The following is a 19,447-nucleotide window of genomic DNA, read 5'->3' as shown; positions in this document are numbered from 1 at the left end:
TCACCGTTACTAAGCAAATGACACCAATCAATACCAGATATGACTTTATTTATTTCATTATAATTAGCATTTCGAAATAACCGTACCTTACGAGGAGTGGAAAAAGTAGATCTATCATAAGCAATACTTAATTTCACCTTAAGTGTGGGATGATGGACATCTTCCTTTGTAAGAGGAGAATCATTGCGACTCACAACACAGTGAGAGTTGCTAATTACTAAATCCAAAAATCGCCCATTTTCATTAGAGACACTATTAAATTGTTTTAGGTCTGTAATATTTAAGAAACTGAACAAAGAATCAACTCCAGGGTCACTATCATCGAAGTTACACATGCTCATAAATTTCCCATCCCAATCCCAAATACAGTTCGAAATGTTAAAATCACCAATTATAAAAAAATTATCATCGGGATGCGTCAAAACTTCATTTGTGATATGTTCAAAACAATCACAGAGAGATTCAACATGGAATCTACTGTGAGGAAAATAACAACAATAAATATGAAGCTGCTTAAGGAGAGGTCCAATTTCCAAAGGAATAGAGACTTTAATTACTTCACCAGCAAAATTCTTCACATCAATTGATACTGACGATCGAACCGGTATATCTGTCTTAACTGCGACTAAGACACCCCCACCCATACTATCACCACGATTTTTATACTCACGATCACGCCGATATACCAAATATCTAGAATCAAACAGTTCTTCGCTGAAAATACCATCACAGAGCCATGTTTCAGTCAAACAGATAAAATCATAATCCACACCCAAGATGCTCCTAAAAAATGAGTTTGTTTTAGTACGTAAGCCGCGGACGTTCTGATACAGAATTGAGAAATTCTTAGCCATTAACAATCAGTTTAAAAATAATCACAAATATAAAGGTCAAAACAAGAGAGAGTCCAATATTGTACTCAAAGAAGAGTATGTCCCAATATATAATAATAATGTACCCAAAACCAAAACGCAAAAACACACGATATACCATGATCAATTTCAACAATAATAATAATAACAATATAAAAGCAAACACAATCAAACACACATTAAAATTAAAATTAAATAACATAACTATATGTACAATAATCCTCACGCAATTTTGTTTAAATCTTTCAAACTTGTAAAGTGCAAAACTGGACTAGTATCGGAACGACGAGCCATAATACTGCAGTTTTTCACCCACACATATTTATAATTCTTATCACTTGCAGCCTTCTTCACTGATTGCAATAACGCTTTATTTGTGCTGGTGAGATGATCGTTGAAGAATATCGAACTGTTACCATCATTAAAACCAATATCAGTACCTCTGAGCTTTAATTTTCTGACAACTGATAAAAATTCATCTTTCTTCCATCGGCATAAAAAACGTACAATAATCGGTTTGGTTTTCTTATTTTCAGACTTTTTAGAGGCAACCCTAGTAACGAAATCGATATCAGTACTCATATTTATTCGTAGATCTGTCTTATTAACTATAGTCTGTAACAGAGAAATAAGATTTTCATTTTTCTTTTCGGGAATTCCATATATTTCTACATTAGACTTACGAGCCCATTGTTCTCGATTATTGTTTTCGGACTCGATTTTTTCAATGGAACTACTCAGTTTACCGATTTCGATACATTTCTACATTGTTCCACGCTCTCGCTTGCGCGTTTAGAACGTGACACTTTTTCGTGCGTGCAGCCGGTGTTCATCGATTTATAAGATGTTATCAAGTCAAAAACATATGATATTATTAGTTTAGTACTAAGCAGAAGATATTTCTCCTCACCATATGGCCGATCAGCGGACAGTTTTCACTGTCAGCAATCTCATTCAGTAGACTGGCCGCTGCTGCGCGCTGCTGTGCACTCAGTTTAGTAATGATGCTATATTTTTCGTATTATTACATCGAAATTATTACATCTACTTATTATCATCACAGCAGCCTTTCGCAGTCTACTACTGGACATAGGTCTCCACAAGTTCACGCCAAAAATGGCGTGAATTCATGTGTTTTGCCCATAGTCACCACGCTGGGCAGGCGGGTTGGTGACCGCAGGGCTGGCTTTGTCGCACCGAAGACGCTGCTGCCCGTCTTCGGCCTGTGTATTTCGAAGCCAGCAGTTGAATGGTTATCCCGCCATAGGTTGGCTTTTTAAGTTCCAAGGTGGTAGTGGAACTGTGTTATCTCTTAGTCACCTCTTACGACACCCACGGGAAGAGAGGGGGTGGCTATATTCTTTACTGCCGTAACCACACAGCAGCTACTTATTATAATACTGATAAACTTAAAATCATCTTTTAAGAATTTAAATTATTTTAGATTAGCTTTTAAAGGAACTGAATTATGCGTCAGCCTGTAATATTCCACAGCTGGGCAGGCCTCTTTCCCCATGTAGGAGACGGATCAGAGCTTAATCCACCACGCTGGTCTAATGCAGGTTGGTGAATATGTTCCCTAATATGAATAACGATCGCTAACCAGGTGTACATGATAACAACCGTGAGCGACGGCTTAACGTGCTCTCTGAGGCATGGTGGGGAGACCCACAAAGACTGTACAAACACCTAAACCACAGCAAACATCTGTATGACCAAAACAAATGTTTGTCATGGCTGGGGATCGAATCCGAAATCGCCAGCGCAACAACCACAAACCAGTACTGTGACCGTTGCGCTAACACGTCATCAAGTTGAAATTAAATTAGTTCCAATCATTTGTAAGTGTCTGGTAAACTTTTTTCAAAGTTTATCTCCTTATCCTGTAAGATATCGGAAATAAAGTGAGATAAGCAACCCTCACTAACTCACTCACTCACTTCAGCATATTGCACTCCACTCCTGTACATAGGCCTCCCCAAGTTTGCGCTTGACGCCGTAATATTAAGAACAGACATTCCAATTTTATTTATTTGTATTGATTAATTATTTATAATTTTGTTCATGTAATGAAACATTTTAATTTTTGAATATAACGGTAATATCAGAGTTCAATGTCGGAGCTGATAAACACACTTTTTTTTCTTCAAGTATAATCTTCAATATTATAATAATAAAATTATGTGGTGTCACGGGACATCAGGTAGGAACGAAGTTCCTTCGGATAGTATAGAAGCAACACATTTTGAAACAAAAAATGTTAAACTTTATACATATTTTCTAGTTTTTGATTTTTTTAATCTTGTTGATTGGTTTTTAATTAAGTACATAAAAGTATTTAGGAAATTTAGTATTTTAGAAAATAACAAATACCGGAAAATAAAATAAATCAAACAAAATGATAATAATAATTCAAATTATTAAGTGAAATAAAAAAACTATGGTTTTATTTATTTTTGTCGACAGTATAAAATTACATAAATAATAATTTAAAAAAAGTTTACTAGTAATACTTATTTTAGTTTTACAAACGTCAGTTTATATATATTTATTATATATTATTTTCAGTATATATATTTCATACAGTCGTGTGACTGATATTACGTCACTTCCGTTATATATTTTTCTTACGGTTTTAGTATCACATTTTTTTCAGTTCGCTCGCCCAGCCAAATGTCAAGCCTGCCGTAAGGAACTTCGTTCCAAAAATACAATCTAATTGAGGATTCTTCTTTTTTGGAAGTCGCTTAAAAATAGATTTTTCTTTATTATATTTCTATATAAGTTACATTAAAATTAAGCTTTTAACATCATACTTTGAGGAATAGGCCTTATTCTCCCTGTAGAAGGATCAGAGCTTAATCCACTACATCGGGTTGGCGGATATCTCTATCTATACATATAATAAAATGGTAGGAAAGTCAAAAATGTACATTGAATATTTTTTTAAAGAATACTTGGGTGTGATCTACAATCCGAAGCCAAAAATATAATTTTTAGAATTTTTGGCTGTTTGTCTGTATGTATGTCCGGGATAAACTCAAAAAGTAACGCATGGATTTACTTCAAATTTGGCACAAATATTATTAAGAAGTCGGGTCAACATATAGGCTACATATTATCAGGCTATCACCTACGGGGAACAAGCAGTGAACCTTTATTACTTCAACGCATTCTGTAACAACGTGTAATCTAACGACGCCTATTTGAATGTTGTTATTGTGTTAATAGCCATGTCATAAGCTAGCTTCACACTATAAATAAAGACTTTTTGTAGTATATTTAGTATCAGCATTGCACCCGTGCGAAGCCGGGGCGGGTCGCTAGTTCCCTAATATGAGTAACGATCGCTATCGAGTGTACATGATAACAACCGAGACCGACAGCTTAACGTGCTCTCTGAGGCACGGTGGGGAGAACCACAAAGACAGACACCCAGACGGAATAAATTTTTTAACAATACAAATATTAACCCGTTATCATCCGTTTATTGGCCTTCGTGCACTATTACATCTAACCGATCTTATCTTTAAAAGTGGAATTTAAAAAAGTAAAATTTTAAAACAAAAAGTTTTTATTCAATCAATAAATAATAACAAAATCACCAAAACAAAAATTAAACACCGTATTGTAAATAATTTATTTACAGAAGCAAATTTAAAAAAAAAATACACTTTTATTTAAACCTTGCAGCACATTTTAACTTGTTCCTGATTATCATTCTTGCTATGGCAACACTTATCCCTCCTTCCTTTTCCCGCCAATGGCCTATCCTTTTCATCCCATACAACTACACCGTCGCACGCGCATATTCTTTTAGGATTTTGGAAGATACCGGCTGATCTTGCTATTATACCGCAGGCTATGCTGAAATATAATTATTTTACTTATACCTCTTTCCTATTCATCATTTCAGCCTATCGCAGTACACCACTGAACATAGGCCTCCACAAATTTGCGCCAAAAATGGCGTGAACTCACGTGTGTTGCTCATAGTCAACACGCTGGGCAGGCGGGTTGGTGACCGCAGGGCTGGCTTTTGTCGCATCCTCCATGGCACAATCCTAGACGTTAAACATTCAGCCTCGGTGTACTATAATACATAGATACTTACGACGAGCCCGCGTTCCCATCAACTTTTGAAGCGGGACTCGAACCTCTACCGAAATCGTCAGAACCCTCTTTTATCGCTACCGACCTGCCCACGATGTCGTAGATCTGAAAATCAAAAAGACGCGTATAGCACAAGTACTATTACAAATATTATCTCCATTATTCTCACTCCCACAAGTGGGCAAAGTTTGCCGCCTACCATAGGGTCGTCCATAAAATACGGCATGTGGAATTTTACCAACCCCCTAACAAATACCATGTTACATAATTGTTTCAGCTTGCAAACTAGAAAAAGTCGATTTCAATTACATCGACCAGTAAATACAACGTAAGTAGACGAAAAAATAAGTCAAGTAAATACTTTTGACTAGCCCGTTGGTGGAGTTTGTAGTGAGCCTGCTTTCTGCTCTGAGGGTTGTGGGTTCGATTCCCACCCCGAGTCTGGGTGTAATATAAATATTTGTTTATATATTCATATATATATTATTTATAAGTATGTTAATCGAAAAAAAAAATATATGTAGCTATACCAATCATCTGTTACCTATAACACAAGCATTAAGTTGCTTACTTTAGGAACAGATGACCATGTATGTATGTTGTAAATATTTATTTATTTAATACATATATCATCATGTTCAAAGCCAGCGGTTAGATGGTTATCCCACCATCGGTCGGCTTCTTGAGTTCCAAGGTGGTAGTGGAACCTTGTTATCCCTTAGTCGCCTCTCACGACACCCACGGGAAGGGAGGGGGTGGCTATATTCTTTGGTGCCGTAGCCACACAGCACGAAAAATTCATTAATAATAAATAATAATTTTCATACATTTAATACACTATCCAAAATCCTGAACGTTGCCCTTCCATTTTCATCTGCGGTGATATTACCCAGGTCCCCCGCGTGTCTCTTATCGGGGGGGTCCGAGGGCCCTCCGTGTGGGGATTGCTGGGGGTTATAGTGGTCACCGATTGAGTTACAACCCTGAAATTTTATATATTAAATCATTAATTACTTATTAATGACAAAACATAGCGTACGAGAAAAATATACAAATAATCCACAACAAGCACCAACTTAAAATAATAATAAAAAAAGAATAATCAAAAATTTGGCTGTATGGAGTTGAATGGCTAATGTCTAATATATATATAGATATTTAACATGGCTGCGGGGGATTAGAAAATAGATATTTTCAATTCCCATCTGGCCCAGCTATAAGGTGTATACCCTTGTTTTGGTGTTATTTACAACGGAAATTAAGGCATTGCAACTTTTAAAGAACAAAGCCAAAACAATATATAATCTGACCCGAGTCCATTGAATGGCATGTAGAGATACACAGCGATGGCATATCCACAATTCTGTTTTAGAGAAAGTAGGCTGCGAAAATTTGTAAATTCATCAAATTGCTAACAGTTGACAAGATCAGCCTAAACATGGCTTCATATTAATTTAACCTTAACCAACTTAATAGACATTTCACATCCTTCTTTATTTATATGAGTTCTTTATTTATAAACCGATTGACATGTAACAAACACTATTTAGTGTTAAGCTAAGCTTGTCACAATATATTAGTAAAAACCACATCAAAATCGGATAAGCCGTTTTTGACATTAGCGTACACAAACGCATAAACATACAAAAATTAATAAACATTCATTATATTGGGTGCTATTTGCGTTGATAAAGGCCCCAATAATATTTTTTCCCATATATCTTAAATGTACAGACAGCGACCTGTGACATTTTTATTATATGTATTAATTGATAATTAAATCCCTAGAACAGGGTTGTAGACGTAGAGGCAAGAGAACGGACATTCAATTAACTAACCAAGCTTATATCTCCAGTATCGTGAACGTGAATGCCATGTTCACCTGGTGCCAGACCGTCCACACTGCCATCGGCTATCAGCGGACCCCCTTCACTCTGCTGGAATCTGATTACGCCCAGAACTTGATTCTTACAGCAATTCTGGCTCGATATCATGGCAACCGCTGATTGAGTCTCTGTAATATTTTAAATTAAAATTATTTTTAATTAATTAAAATTATTTATCATTCCTTGCCATATCAACCGGTTGCGGGTTCGATCCCCGCACACGACAAACATTTGTATTGGCCATACAGGTGTTTGCCGTGGTCTGGGTGTTTGTGCAGTCCTTGTGGGTCTCCCCACCGTGCCTTGGAGAGGACATTAAGCCGTCGGTCCCGATTGTTATAATGTACACCTGATAACGATCTCTTACCCTTCTCCAGAGCTCAGAAACAGGCTAATACCCAGCAGCGGGGCGTTACAAGCTGATTCAATCTAACATTCAATAATTTTACTTTAGATGAAATAAATAAATATCGATACTAATATTAAAATTGCTAAGTTTGTTTGGTAAAAGGAACTTAGTTCCTAATTTTTTTTAATATGAAAAACATTTATATAAATCACTTTTCCAGAACAATTTATGAGCATTACCTCCGAATCCTTGTAAAACGGCTCGTTTTCCAGATGATTTCGTCACAATATCTAGTATAAGGGAACTGGGTAGCGTTGTCTCTATAACTACAGCGCCATCTTTGAATAAAGCCTGTAAGTAAAAACAATGAGAATTTTCGTCAATAATAGGAATGATACAAGTTATTGGATGAAGTGGTCCCACACCACTAAGCGGTTTTAATGTCAGAATTCGATAGAAGTCAGGATGGGTAGGGCAGAATAGAATAGAAAAAAATTTACTCACGTCATACAATGCTTATATTATAATGCTGTTTATATAAAATTGTATAAGGATTATACAATATTATATAAACAACATGAATAATAAAAAATCAACAACAAAAAAATTAAAATTGTATTTGTATTAGCACAAATATATGGTCTGGTCTGGGTGATGGGCCATAGCAATAATAAACGCCTCAGACTCAAAGGCCACCACTAGGATTTATTCTTGTGTCATGAAGCCGGAAATACACAATTCCAAAGTTTGCCATGTGCAGGAATAAATCGTGACAGCCAGGGTTACAGCCAGTGCTGTAACGGTGTACTCGCTAGTACTCACCACATTGACAAAACATATAATTAGAAGACAAAATTCACTTTTAAACTCATTGGTCACAGATTTATACAAAGAAACATTTAATATCCATTAATACATCATGTCCAAAGTAAATTACTCACAAAACAATTTTGACTTTCATTGCAATTAATTCCAAAATGACATAGTTATGTATAAATAATTACATAAAACCTCTAATGTACAAGGAGTAAGTTTGATGTTACAGCAAAATAGATACAAAAGTATTGTTACCTCTTTTACACCGTCTTGGCCTTTTAAGTGATTCAGCGTTTTGTCTATCATTTTTTGATCAGGATTTGCACCAAAGTCCACCAACACTTCCAGCTTTAAACACAACACACATATTACAAAACATCATCATAACATTTAATGAAGTCCTACATAATATGAATCTAGTGTCATAGATACGAAAATATATTTGAAGATAAATAAAATAATAATATTCTTTTTAACCGACTTAAAAAAAAAGGAGGAGGTTACTCAATTCGACCGTATATATATATATTTTTTTATGTATGTTCGGAGATAACTTCTTCGTTTATGAACCGACTTTGATAATTCTTTTTTTTGTTGGAAAGGAGATATCCCTAGTTTGGTACCATGATAAGGAAACCAGGATCTGATGATGGGATCCCAGAGAAATCGAGGGAAACTTTCAAAAATCGTAAGGGTGACTAGTAAATTTAATCATGTTTTCATTAAGTACTATAAAGCACTACTATTTAATAAAGGTCTGGAGTCGATCTGATGATGGAGAAGAAAGATACTCGAGGAAACTCTTCAACAATTAATAGCAATTACCTGCTTTTTGAACTTAATTCGTATTTATTGATGAGAACTTTGAACCTGTATGAGTTATAAGTGCCATTACAGTCTGATGATGGAGACAAAAGTTAGTCGAGGGAACTCTTTAACGATTTATAGCAATTACCTGCTGTTTGAACTTAATTCGTTTCTATTGATGAGAACTTTGCATATATATGAGTTATAAGTGCCATTTCAGTCTGATGATGGAGACGAAAGATAGTCGAGGGTACTCTTCAACGACTTATAGAAATTACCTGCTGTTTGAACTTAATTCGTTTCTACTGATTAGAACTTTGCACCTATATGAGTTACAAGTGCCATTAAAGTCTGATGATGGAGACGAAAGATAGTCGAGGGTACTTTTCAACGATTTATAGCAATTACCTGCTGTTTGAACTTAGTTCGTTTCTATTGATTAGAACTTTGCACCTATATGAGTTACAAGTGCCATTAAAGTCTGATGATGGAGACGAAAGATAGTCGAGGGAACTCTTTAACGATTTATAGCAATTACCTGCTGTTTGAACTTAATTCGTTTCTATTGATGAGAACTTTGCATATATATGAGTTATAAGTGCCATTTCAGTCTGATGATGGAGACGAAAGATAGTCGAGGGAACTTTTCATTGATTTATAGCAATTACCTGCTGTGTGGTCATCTGTGTCGCAGGACCAAGTTTGATGATAGAGCCCATAAACACTCGAGGGAATTTCTCAACAATTTACAGCAGTTACCTTTTGCTGTTTGACGACCGCTTTGATATAATGGTGCATGTACCGTGTCGGCGGCGCCTAAACACCCACTGTCGCGGGTTCTATTCCCGCTCGGAGTGGATATTTATGTTTATACAAATATTTATTTTCGGTCTAGTTGTTAATCCTTGTGGTTCTCCCAACCTAGTCTCGGAGAACACGCTAGGCTCTCGGTCCCGGTTGTTATTACGTATACCTGATAGCAAACTTTACTCATAGTATATCGACGCGTTAGCGAAGCGGTCACAGCACTGGCTGTTGCGCTGGCGTTAGTAGGTTCAATCCCCGCGCACGACAGACATTTGTATTGGCCATATAGATGTTTGTCATGATCTGGGTGTTTGTGCCTATCTATTGTTTATGTTTCCGGACACTCGACACAAGAGAAAAAGTATCCTTGTTAGGTCTACCCATCACTAAAAATTGTAAAATAAAAAGACGTGTGGCACTCGGGGACTGCCGCGGTAAAGCTATTGCATAGCATTATGTATCAACTTATGCAATTATAATTATTTATTTATTTTATTTATGCAGTATTTCTTTTTCTTTGATATTAATTCAAGTTACACTTTTTGAGTGTGGTGACCGATAAGAAAACAAATTTTTTTCTTTCATTAAATAAATAAAAAGTTAATATTGTTTAAAATATTTTTATTATTTTACAATACATGTGGTTTTATTATCTTACAGTAGCTGTTGGTTATTCAGGAATATTTATCATTGAAACTATAGGTTTACGATAACTGAAATAAGAAAAATAAGTTTGCGACTTAATATCCTCTAAATACCTAGAAAATACTCGTCTCGATTCGTGCGAGTTTCGTAGAGTCGTACAATACGTCTAATCGCGCGCACACAACGCCGTGTCGAAGACTCCCGAACTGAAACGACGTTAGACGATGCACGACCTTCAAGCCACACCTCCGTGCCCGTCGGAGTGGGGAGCGTGAGGTGTTTTCGTTACGGAATTTCTGGATTCGGTCCCCGCGCTCAAGGCCCGCGATAGAAGCTATGCAGTAGCTTAAAATAATTTTTAACAAAAATAAAACCGACTTCAAACAGGAAACTAAAAAGTGAAAAATAAATTTACAATTTTGAGGTCGGTACCAAGTAAATACTACAACAACCTGACTACAATAACAAATACAAACAACACACACAACAAACAAGTACAAAAAATATTATTAGATATGTCTCAACAATAACAGAATGATAACAGAATTCTAACTAATAGTCAATGAAACAAATGATGAAAGAAAACTGAATACAACTTATGAGTAGATACTAGAGTAATTGTTTTACTTGGCACGGAGTTCAAAATTATAAAATATTTATTTAACCATTCCTGATTGACTAAATCAAAATACGAATTACTTTGTACTAAGTAAATTTATTTTTCACTTTTTAGTTTCCTGTTTGAAGTCGGTTTTATTTTTGTTAAAAATTATTTTTAAGCACTTTGTACGTTGTCCTTCATTTATTTTTTTTAGCCCGTTGGTGCAGTTTGTAGTGGCCCAGTAGTAGTGCTTTCTATTCCGTGGGTAGCAGGTTCGATTCCCGCTCGAGTCTGGGTGTAATATGTGTTTTTATATATTTATACTAGTGACCCGCCCTGGCTTTGCATGGTTGCAAAAACTATCAATGTTCCTCTACTATATTATGCATGTATTAAACCTTTCTCTGGACTCACTTTATTTATTCAAGAAAACTGCATCAAAATCTGTTGCATAGTTTTAAGGATCTAAGCATACAGACAGCGGGAAGCGACTTTATTTTGTACTATGTAATGACATGTATTATTCAAAACAAATTTAGTTATAACAGTTGGCTGTTACCTGTGTTACACACAACTGTTACTGCTGTTAACTGTGTTAAACACTAACGGTCTTATTCATAATGCTTAACATGGGAATTGTCGACCATGTGTGTATGTTATAAAATATTTATATTTATTTATATTTTATGATAAAGCTTAATAGGTGTTTTTAGAATTATAATGCTATTTCAATCAATTTCATTATGAGTTTTAATTTGGACAGACATAAATGAACTGTGCAAATCATCATGATTTGAATTTGTATAAAGAAATAATGTCTAAAATATAACTCAATAACTGATGTAAAATAATTATCGTAGTAGCAATTTCACAAAAAGAATAAATAGAAGTATTCACAAAAGTATTCAATACACAGTTATTCCTAATTAAGAAGAATTTTTTATGTTATTATTTTTGTCTCAAAAATATCTTATTCGAATTAAGTTTTTTGGGAACATTTTTTTTTAATTTAGTTTCTGTTGTCAATCATTAATCTAATCTAATTATCATATCATCATAAAAAAAACTTTTTAAGGTACAATAAATACAAGTAAAATAAAGTTGTGCGTAGACGAGACAAAATATATTAAAATTACACATATAGATATTTTTTTGAAAACACCTATTATTTTTTTTCATAATCATTCAGAGGCCAAGGTAAAGGGCAATAAGTATTAAATCAACTGGTTAATAAGAACAATATAAATTAATAATTATCTATTCTTACCTTAGAAGTCAACATGCTTCCTGTTTGCTATATCTACAAACCAACTTTTTACGACCTATGGTGTAATATCAAAAACTTCTAGAATATAAATATTTATAATTTGGGTACGATAATCGCATGCGAGCAAAGCAAGTGATAAGATAACTGACGTTTGACGGTGACTTTTGTTTTGACTTAAGGTTGTTAAGAGTTGCCTGTTGCAATTTTATATGTATTAATATTTTCTCTCACAATTATTATACTTAATTTTCCTGTTGTAATACATTTTGAATTTACATATTTTACAAAGAAGAATAAAATATAAAGTAGAGATTAGTTAAATATAAAACGAGATTCAGTGTATTTTAGCAATTTATGCTAAATGTAAGACTGAATAAAACTTAACGTGTCAAGTTTATAAGCACAAAAATTAATAAATAATAGGAACTCCGTTTAATGCCATGCTTGGGGTTTCTCTCAAAGATAGGATTAGAAATGAGACTATCCGCGTGAGAACGAAAGTAACTGACATAGCCCACAGAATTAGCAAGTTGAAGTGGCAGTGGGCCGGTCATCTGTGTCGCAGGACCGATGGCCGCTGGAGTAGACGGGTCTTGGAGTGCAGACCGCGTCTTGGCAAACGCAGGGTGAGATGTCCTCCGGTCCGTTGGACCGACGATCTACGTAAGATTGCAGGTGTAAGCTGAATGAGGATTGCGGAAAACCGGGATGTCTGGCGCGAACTTGGGGAAGCCTATGGCCAGCAGTGGACTGCCATAAGCTGAAGTGAACTCCATTTAATAGTAAGGAAGGTAAAATTTTCTAACGTTCAATGCTATTGGACATAAAATTCGAATATACAATTATTTGTATAATAAGAACACCATAAGTTTTCTTATAATAAATACCTATTGCGATATAAAATGGTGAATAAAAAATGTATTAGTTCGTAGGCATATTTATTTACATAATAATAACAACAAAATGTATTAAAAATTCATCCATAAATGAATTTCTTTGAATTATTTGTATGTAATATAATCAAAGTTATACTTTTTTATCGATCATTGGGGTATGGTGCCATTGCCTTCGCTCTCTGTAAAAAAAAAATATTACAAAATTAAACAAATAATACATAAAAGTAAGTTTTTACTTAAGACAACTTCTATCACATAAACCAAATTTTGTTTTTTATATTTCTTTCCGGCTTGGATGTCTGTCCTTGTGACCTTTCCCCATCCTGCCTCGGAAAGCACATTAAGCCGTCGGTCCCAGTTGTTATCATAAATCTCTGATAGCGATCGTTACTCAGGTACATATCCGCTATCGTAAGGTACATATCCGCCGGCCCGCAGTGGAGCACCGTGGTGAATTAACCGCCGGTTAATCTCCGACGTGGAAAAAGTGCTATATGCCCAGCAGTGGGATTTTACAGGTTAAATCGTAATTGATCGTGATCACGTGTGTAATATAATTTAGACTTTACTGAATAATATACGTTAGGATATCCTGGAATGTCAAACAAGATGTTTCCTGCTGTATCTATCTCAACAGAAGTACAGCATAGCGGAAAAATCCATAGAAAGTGAACAGGCTATGTTGACCTCACCTCTCTATAATCGGCCTCTGCGAAGGCAGGTCTAAGCATTTCAACTTTCTTCGTCGGCGCTTCGTCCATATTGTGAATTGCTTTGAAGACTTCAGAACGCTGCAAATGGTCAAGTGCGGGCAGTGGTTTTTCGTATTTCATAAAATTGACTCTATGAAAATAAATTATAAATTAAATTTCCTGTTTTTGACTTCCTAAAAAGAAGATTTTAAATATTCTTAAACTCCTTGATACCTAAGTTCATGTCAATCTTCTTAACCGTAGTTTACATTTTAATGTTTATTTTTTTGAATTCACATAACAGTAAAGTTTTAATGTAAATTAAAAATTGTTTTCACATTAATGTGACAACAACACCAGACATAGACCAACAACGATTACAACAAATAAAAAAAAAAATACACATTTCGAAAAAGTCTTGCCAGTCACATTGACTTTAAAATAATAACTACATTCTAGAAAAAACTAAAGTGATGCCGTAGAACGAAAAGAAAAATGTAGATCTGTATACCCAATAGCATTCCCCTTAATGACTTCTGCCTGAGCTGTCAGTGTTTCCTGGATAAGTTCTTCGTTGTACTCCATTGACTTTTTCCACCTCCTCCCACCAGGGAGGACGAGAGATCTCTCCTGAGGAGCCGGTCCGAATGCAGGGGTTGGTTTCACACGTTGAGTTAATTGGGGTTGATTTTCTAATTGGATCTGGTGGATTGTTTCCTGTGTAATATGTTATTTTTTTTTAATTTATTGTATTTAAATTAAGATCTTTTCTGTTAACTTAATTTGACAAAATTTAGTCTGTTGTAATTAATAACTGCCGTTTTTCTATAAAGTCTAATTGCCATATTTGAGAACTACCAAAAATCATTGATTATAGCTCTTTTATTTTGCGTGGACCCATCACCAAACATGGATAAAAGCTCTAACGAGTAACTCTTATTATATACTGCATAAGCACTTACCTCTTTATGCGTATTCTTTTTCATTTTACACTCTAACATTTTCTTTATATCTTCCTGTTGTAACTGCAATTCTTCTTCTGTCAAACTCGGCTTCGTCACTCTTATTTCTAGATTTTTCTCCTTCTCTCCTTCCACATCATTATCCGGTTCAAGCTCTGTTATTTCAACGGAATGTCTCGAATCTTCTGGATGTCTTTCAAATTGAACTATTCTTTCTATAATAATGGTATTAAATAATTTTGACGTTATTTTATTGATTTCGGAGTTTTATTTTTTTAGATTATCGTAAGTGCTGATCTTAAACTACTGATGTAGCCTTGCTTGAAATAAATATATAAATAAATGCTCTACCTAGCTAGATATACACGAGCATATAAATGCTCTGTCGAAACTTCGGAAGCACTAACAATAGATAGACATAAGAAACCCAATCACAACAAACGTCTACAGATCTACTGGGGACCTACTTAAACATTTTGTCGTGTGAGCAGATTGTCTCACGATCACTAGTACATCCAGTTGCTATGATCATTATACCAATGAGTCTATTTTTTGACCGAATTCAAAAAGAGAAGGAGGTTTTCAATTAGTCTGTATTTTTTATGTGTGTTAACATAAAAATTTTGACTGGTGTACCAATTTAGATGATTTTTTTTTTCAATTGAAAGGAGGCGCCCGTAATTAGTTCCCATTTAAATTTAATGACAAGAACTTTTTGAGCATTTTGCACATTTACTTGACTATTTTTTGACGTTGTAATACTTGACGATGTAAATTGAAGTTGGATTTTTCGTTTGTGAACAGACTTATATACATCAGGTACAAGCTTTTAATAATCCGTTGAAATATAGCTTATTTTACTTCGTAATATTGTCCCATTCTCCTGACTAAAAGACTAAATAAAAAATCTGTCCAGTAATTTCCAGTTTATCCATTGTAAACAAACAAAAAGTCAAATATTCCTACTTTATAATATTAGTATAGACTTAAGGAAAATTAGATTAACATCGAGTTAGAGAATGGTGGATGTCAATAAACAGAAAACAGAGGAAACAGAAACGTTAAAGTTTAAATAGTAAAAAAACCTACCTTGACCAGGTTTTTCAATCTCAAGATATTTTTCTTGTCGTACTTCTTTGAAGCTCTGAAAATTAATAAATGAATTATGTATACAAATATTTAATTATAATATAATTGAGGATTATATAGTCTAACGATAAGCAATACACACATGTATACAGAAAGAACAAAACGATATTGCCTCAAAGCTAGCCCTTATTAAACGACTTCCAAAAAAGGAGGAGGTTCTCAATTCGACTGTATTTATTTTTATTATTTTTTTTTATTTTTATGTATGTTACATCAGAACTTTTGACAGCGTGGACCGATTTCAACAAAAAATTTTTTAATCTAAAGGTGGTGTATGCCAATCTAACGACTACTTTTCGAGTTATATCTAATAATGCGTTTTTACTTGACGCTTTTTTCATCGACCTACGTTGTATATTATACCACATAGCTTTTTAATGGATGTACCGATTTCGATAATTATTTTTTTGTTGAAAAGAAGATATCCCAAGCTTAGTACCATGGTAAGGAAACCAGGATCTGATGATGGGATTCCAGAGAAATCGAGGGAAACTCTTGAAAATCCGCAATAACTTTTTACTGGGTATACCGATTTTGATAATTCTTTTTTTGTTGGAAAGAAGATATCCCTAGTTTAGTACCATGATAAGGAAATCAGGATCTGATGATGGGATCCCAGAGAAATCGAGGAAACTTCTTGAAAATCCGCCATAACTTTTACTGGGTGTACCGATTTTAATAATGTTTAATTTAATCGAAAGCTGATGTTTGTCATGTGGTCACATATAACTTTATTGAGATCTGATAACTACTTTTTGAGTAATCTTTGATAACGCGTAGTTACTTGACTATTTTTTCGTCGATCTACGTTGTATTACTCGTCGATGTAATTGAAGTCGGTTATTTTTTTCGTTTGCGAGCAAACACAATTATATTTATTTTTTATACAAATAGGTCGGCAAACAAGCGTACGGCTTACCTAATCGTAAGCGATACCGCAGCTTATAGACATTTGCAAAACTAGAAACACGGCAAGCGAGTTACCGACCCTATCCCTTATTCCGCCCAAGAGCTCTGGTCACCTTACTCACCAACAGGAACACAATTCTGCTTGAATACAGAATTATTTAGCTGTGATCTTCTGTAAGGTTCTACCCCAGTCGGGCTGCTCCATATTTTGGGCAGGAAATTTCCTGCTGTGCCCTACCTCAGTTAAATATTTAAGTCGACTAACTTGAAAAGTATCGATATGTTCAATCTACTCGCGTTATACGAAACAAAAAATTTGATTAAAAATCAAACACACTGATTTAAAAAAATCTTACACCATTTGAAAGCTACGTTATCTGTATAACAACTGCGAAACAATAAGGCCAGAAAACCACGTGGATAATATACAAGGAATTTAATATTGACTCTTTAAGAAACAATATAAGGCGCACGGTATAAAAAAAATATGGGGAGTGACGTCATATGAAACCATGAAACAGCAGTGATGATGGGTAACGGTTTACAGCGCTTTTACCTAAAGTAAGATACAGGTTTAATAGTGAACCAGTGTAAGCAGTGTGGCTACGGCAATAAATAATATAGCCACCCCCTCTCTTCCCGTGGGTTTCGTAAGAGGCAACTAAGGGATAACACAGATCCACTACCACCTTGGAACTTATAAAGCCGACCGATGGCGGGATAACCATCCAACTGCTGGCTTTGAAATACACAGGTCGAAGACGGGCAGCAGCTTCTTCGGTGCGACAAAGCCAGCCCTGCGGTCACCAACCCGCCTGCCCAGCGTGGTGACTACGGGCAACACACATGAGTTCACGCCATTTTTTGGTGCGAGCTAGTGGAGTCCTATGTCCAACAGTGGACTGCGATAGCCTGAAGTTATGATGAAGTGATGAGTGAACCAGCATTTATTGCACCGATATGAATAGGGAACTACACATATTTTTTAATTACCATTTCTCTAATATGGTTTATCTGCCTGTTAACTGCATCTACTTTTTGTTGTATTACCATCGGCAAATGCGACAGGGCTTCAAGTTGGGCACGCATTTGTGCCAATTGTTGTTCCACAGATGCACAAGGGTCTGAAAACAAAAACAAGCTTATTTGTGTCAATATATCAAAGTTGATAGGATAACAACGTAGTTTGACTGAGGTAGGGCACAGCAGTAAAGATCCTGCTCGTAATCTGGATCAGTTCAGCTGGGGAAGTATCTCGACCTTCCAGAAGATCACAGCTAAATAAAACCATTCCTATGGTGAATAAAGTGACCAGGCTCATGGGGGGGTGTAGAGTCGGCAACGCGCTTGTGAAGCTTCAGGTGTTGCAGGCGTTTATACGCTCCGGTAATCTCTTACCATTAGTTGAATCGTACGCTTATTTGCCGATCTAGTAGTATGAATAAAAAACCAACACCTTACAGTTTGTAATATAGTAAACTGTTTAGGTTGCTCATACTAGGAGCATCACAAACGCATTACTAACCCTACCCCTGCTCTCAACACAGCATATCGCCAGGTCTGGATATCTCATTAAATACAGAAACATCACTTTTTCTTGAGAGCAATATTATTTAACTGTAAACTTAACTAAAATACTTCTGCTTGAATGTCGGTTTTTTCATTCCTTTTTGAAGTAAAAACTTCTTCAGCAGCGTTATGTACTTTTTTTTTGTAATGGGTAAAAAATTTTAAGCTCGCGTCAGGACACGTGGCGTGATGGAAAATTCGTAAGACAGGAGGAAGGAGACCGTCGGCGCGGCGTAGGAGAGGAAGTATCCCATTTTTTTTATACCGTGCGGCAAAAATGTATGTCTGCGCCTGCTACTTCGTTTAGGCGGCGCAGGGCGCTAGCGCGAATGTTCGTGTGTAATATAAATTGTCATGTTTGTGTACGATAGCGCAATAAATGAATATATTTAACCCCATAAATGATAGTACCTTTATACTGATAATTAAAGCAATTCGTGCAAAATTATTCCCAAACCATTCCAAAATATCACAACTATAAAATGCACAACGTTAATATTCAAGTTTTCACTTCTGGCGGCACTCCCGGAGTGCATCCCGTTGTTTTTTTTTCAATTAATTTTTAGTGTAATCAAATGAAACATGTTAACTTATTTGTTAGGCATTTGTAAATAACAATTTCGACCATGTCGTCTTAATCCTCCTTAATCTTACCTATCATGCTGTCAACTGTCTTCATTATTTGCTCCGCTATGCGCATATGATCCATTTCTTCTTACTAATTCTTAACTTTTCTTCACTATTTCTTAAATAAACTTTATCTGAAAGAAATTAGCGCGTAAATTTAATAGATATAATCGTTATAAAAATAATTTAAGATCGATTAGAGCCTTCAAACGAAGAATACTGTATTATAGCACAAATTTTAAATAATACTAGCTGACTTGGCAAACGTTGTCTTGCCGCTAAACGCTATTTAAAAATAGGGGTTGGTGGTAGAAGGGTGGAAATTTAGGGTTGTATGTATTTTTCAACGCCAAATCATAATAAAATAAAAATTAAATAATTTATCTAAAAATTAAAAAAAAAATTGGGTTGGACTAACCTTAACATTTAGGGGGATGAAAAATAGATGTTGTTCGATTCTCAGACCTACCCAATATGCAC

The 19,447-nt window shown here is 35.2% G+C and overlaps 1 protein-coding gene across 1 annotated transcript; it reads right to left on the bottom strand.

The window, feature by feature from the left end:
* Positions 1-4,488: 4,488 nt before the first annotated feature.
* LOC123666262 lies at positions 4,489-19,046 on the bottom strand. Its single transcript, XM_045600432.1, has 12 exons — positions 18,995-19,046; positions 17,765-17,895; positions 15,803-15,857; positions 14,714-14,928; positions 14,263-14,468; positions 13,752-13,902; positions 8,292-8,384; positions 7,460-7,571; positions 6,824-6,999; positions 5,813-5,968; positions 4,987-5,090; positions 4,489-4,739 (listed from the first exon to the last, which is right to left on the bottom strand). Exons 1-12 carry the CDS (start codon positions 19,038-19,040, stop codon positions 4,553-4,555), a joined length of 1,632 nt encoding a protein of 543 aa, XP_045456388.1. The 5' UTR covers positions 19,041-19,046; the 3' UTR covers positions 4,489-4,552.
* Between the last annotated feature and the right edge of the window lie 401 nt (positions 19,047-19,447).

The sequence above is a fragment of the Melitaea cinxia genome, chromosome 25, assembly GCF_905220565.1.
Source record: "Melitaea cinxia chromosome 25, ilMelCinx1.1, whole genome shotgun sequence".
In the NCBI taxonomy this organism is placed as follows: domain Eukaryota; kingdom Metazoa; phylum Arthropoda; class Insecta; order Lepidoptera; family Nymphalidae; genus Melitaea; species Melitaea cinxia.
The sequence above is the reverse complement of the archived record's forward strand: the minus strand, read 5'-3'. Positions and strand labels throughout refer to the sequence as shown.

What these genes read in the sequence shown, in the direction of transcription:
- LOC123666262 (XM_045600432.1), bottom strand. Translation starts at nt 19,040, where the DNA reads ATGCGCATAGCGGAGCAAATAATGAAGACAGTTGACAGCATGATAG. An exon ending in TAAACCATATTAGAGAAATG is followed by an intron (nt 15,858 to 17,764) that starts GTAATTAAAAAA and finishes ATTAATTTTCAG; the next exon opens with AGCTTCAAAGAAGTACGACA. An exon ending in ATACTGGAGATATAAGCTTG is followed by an intron (nt 5,969 to 6,823) that starts GTTAGTTAATTG and finishes ATAAAATTTCAG; the next exon opens with GGTTGTAACTCAATCGGTGA.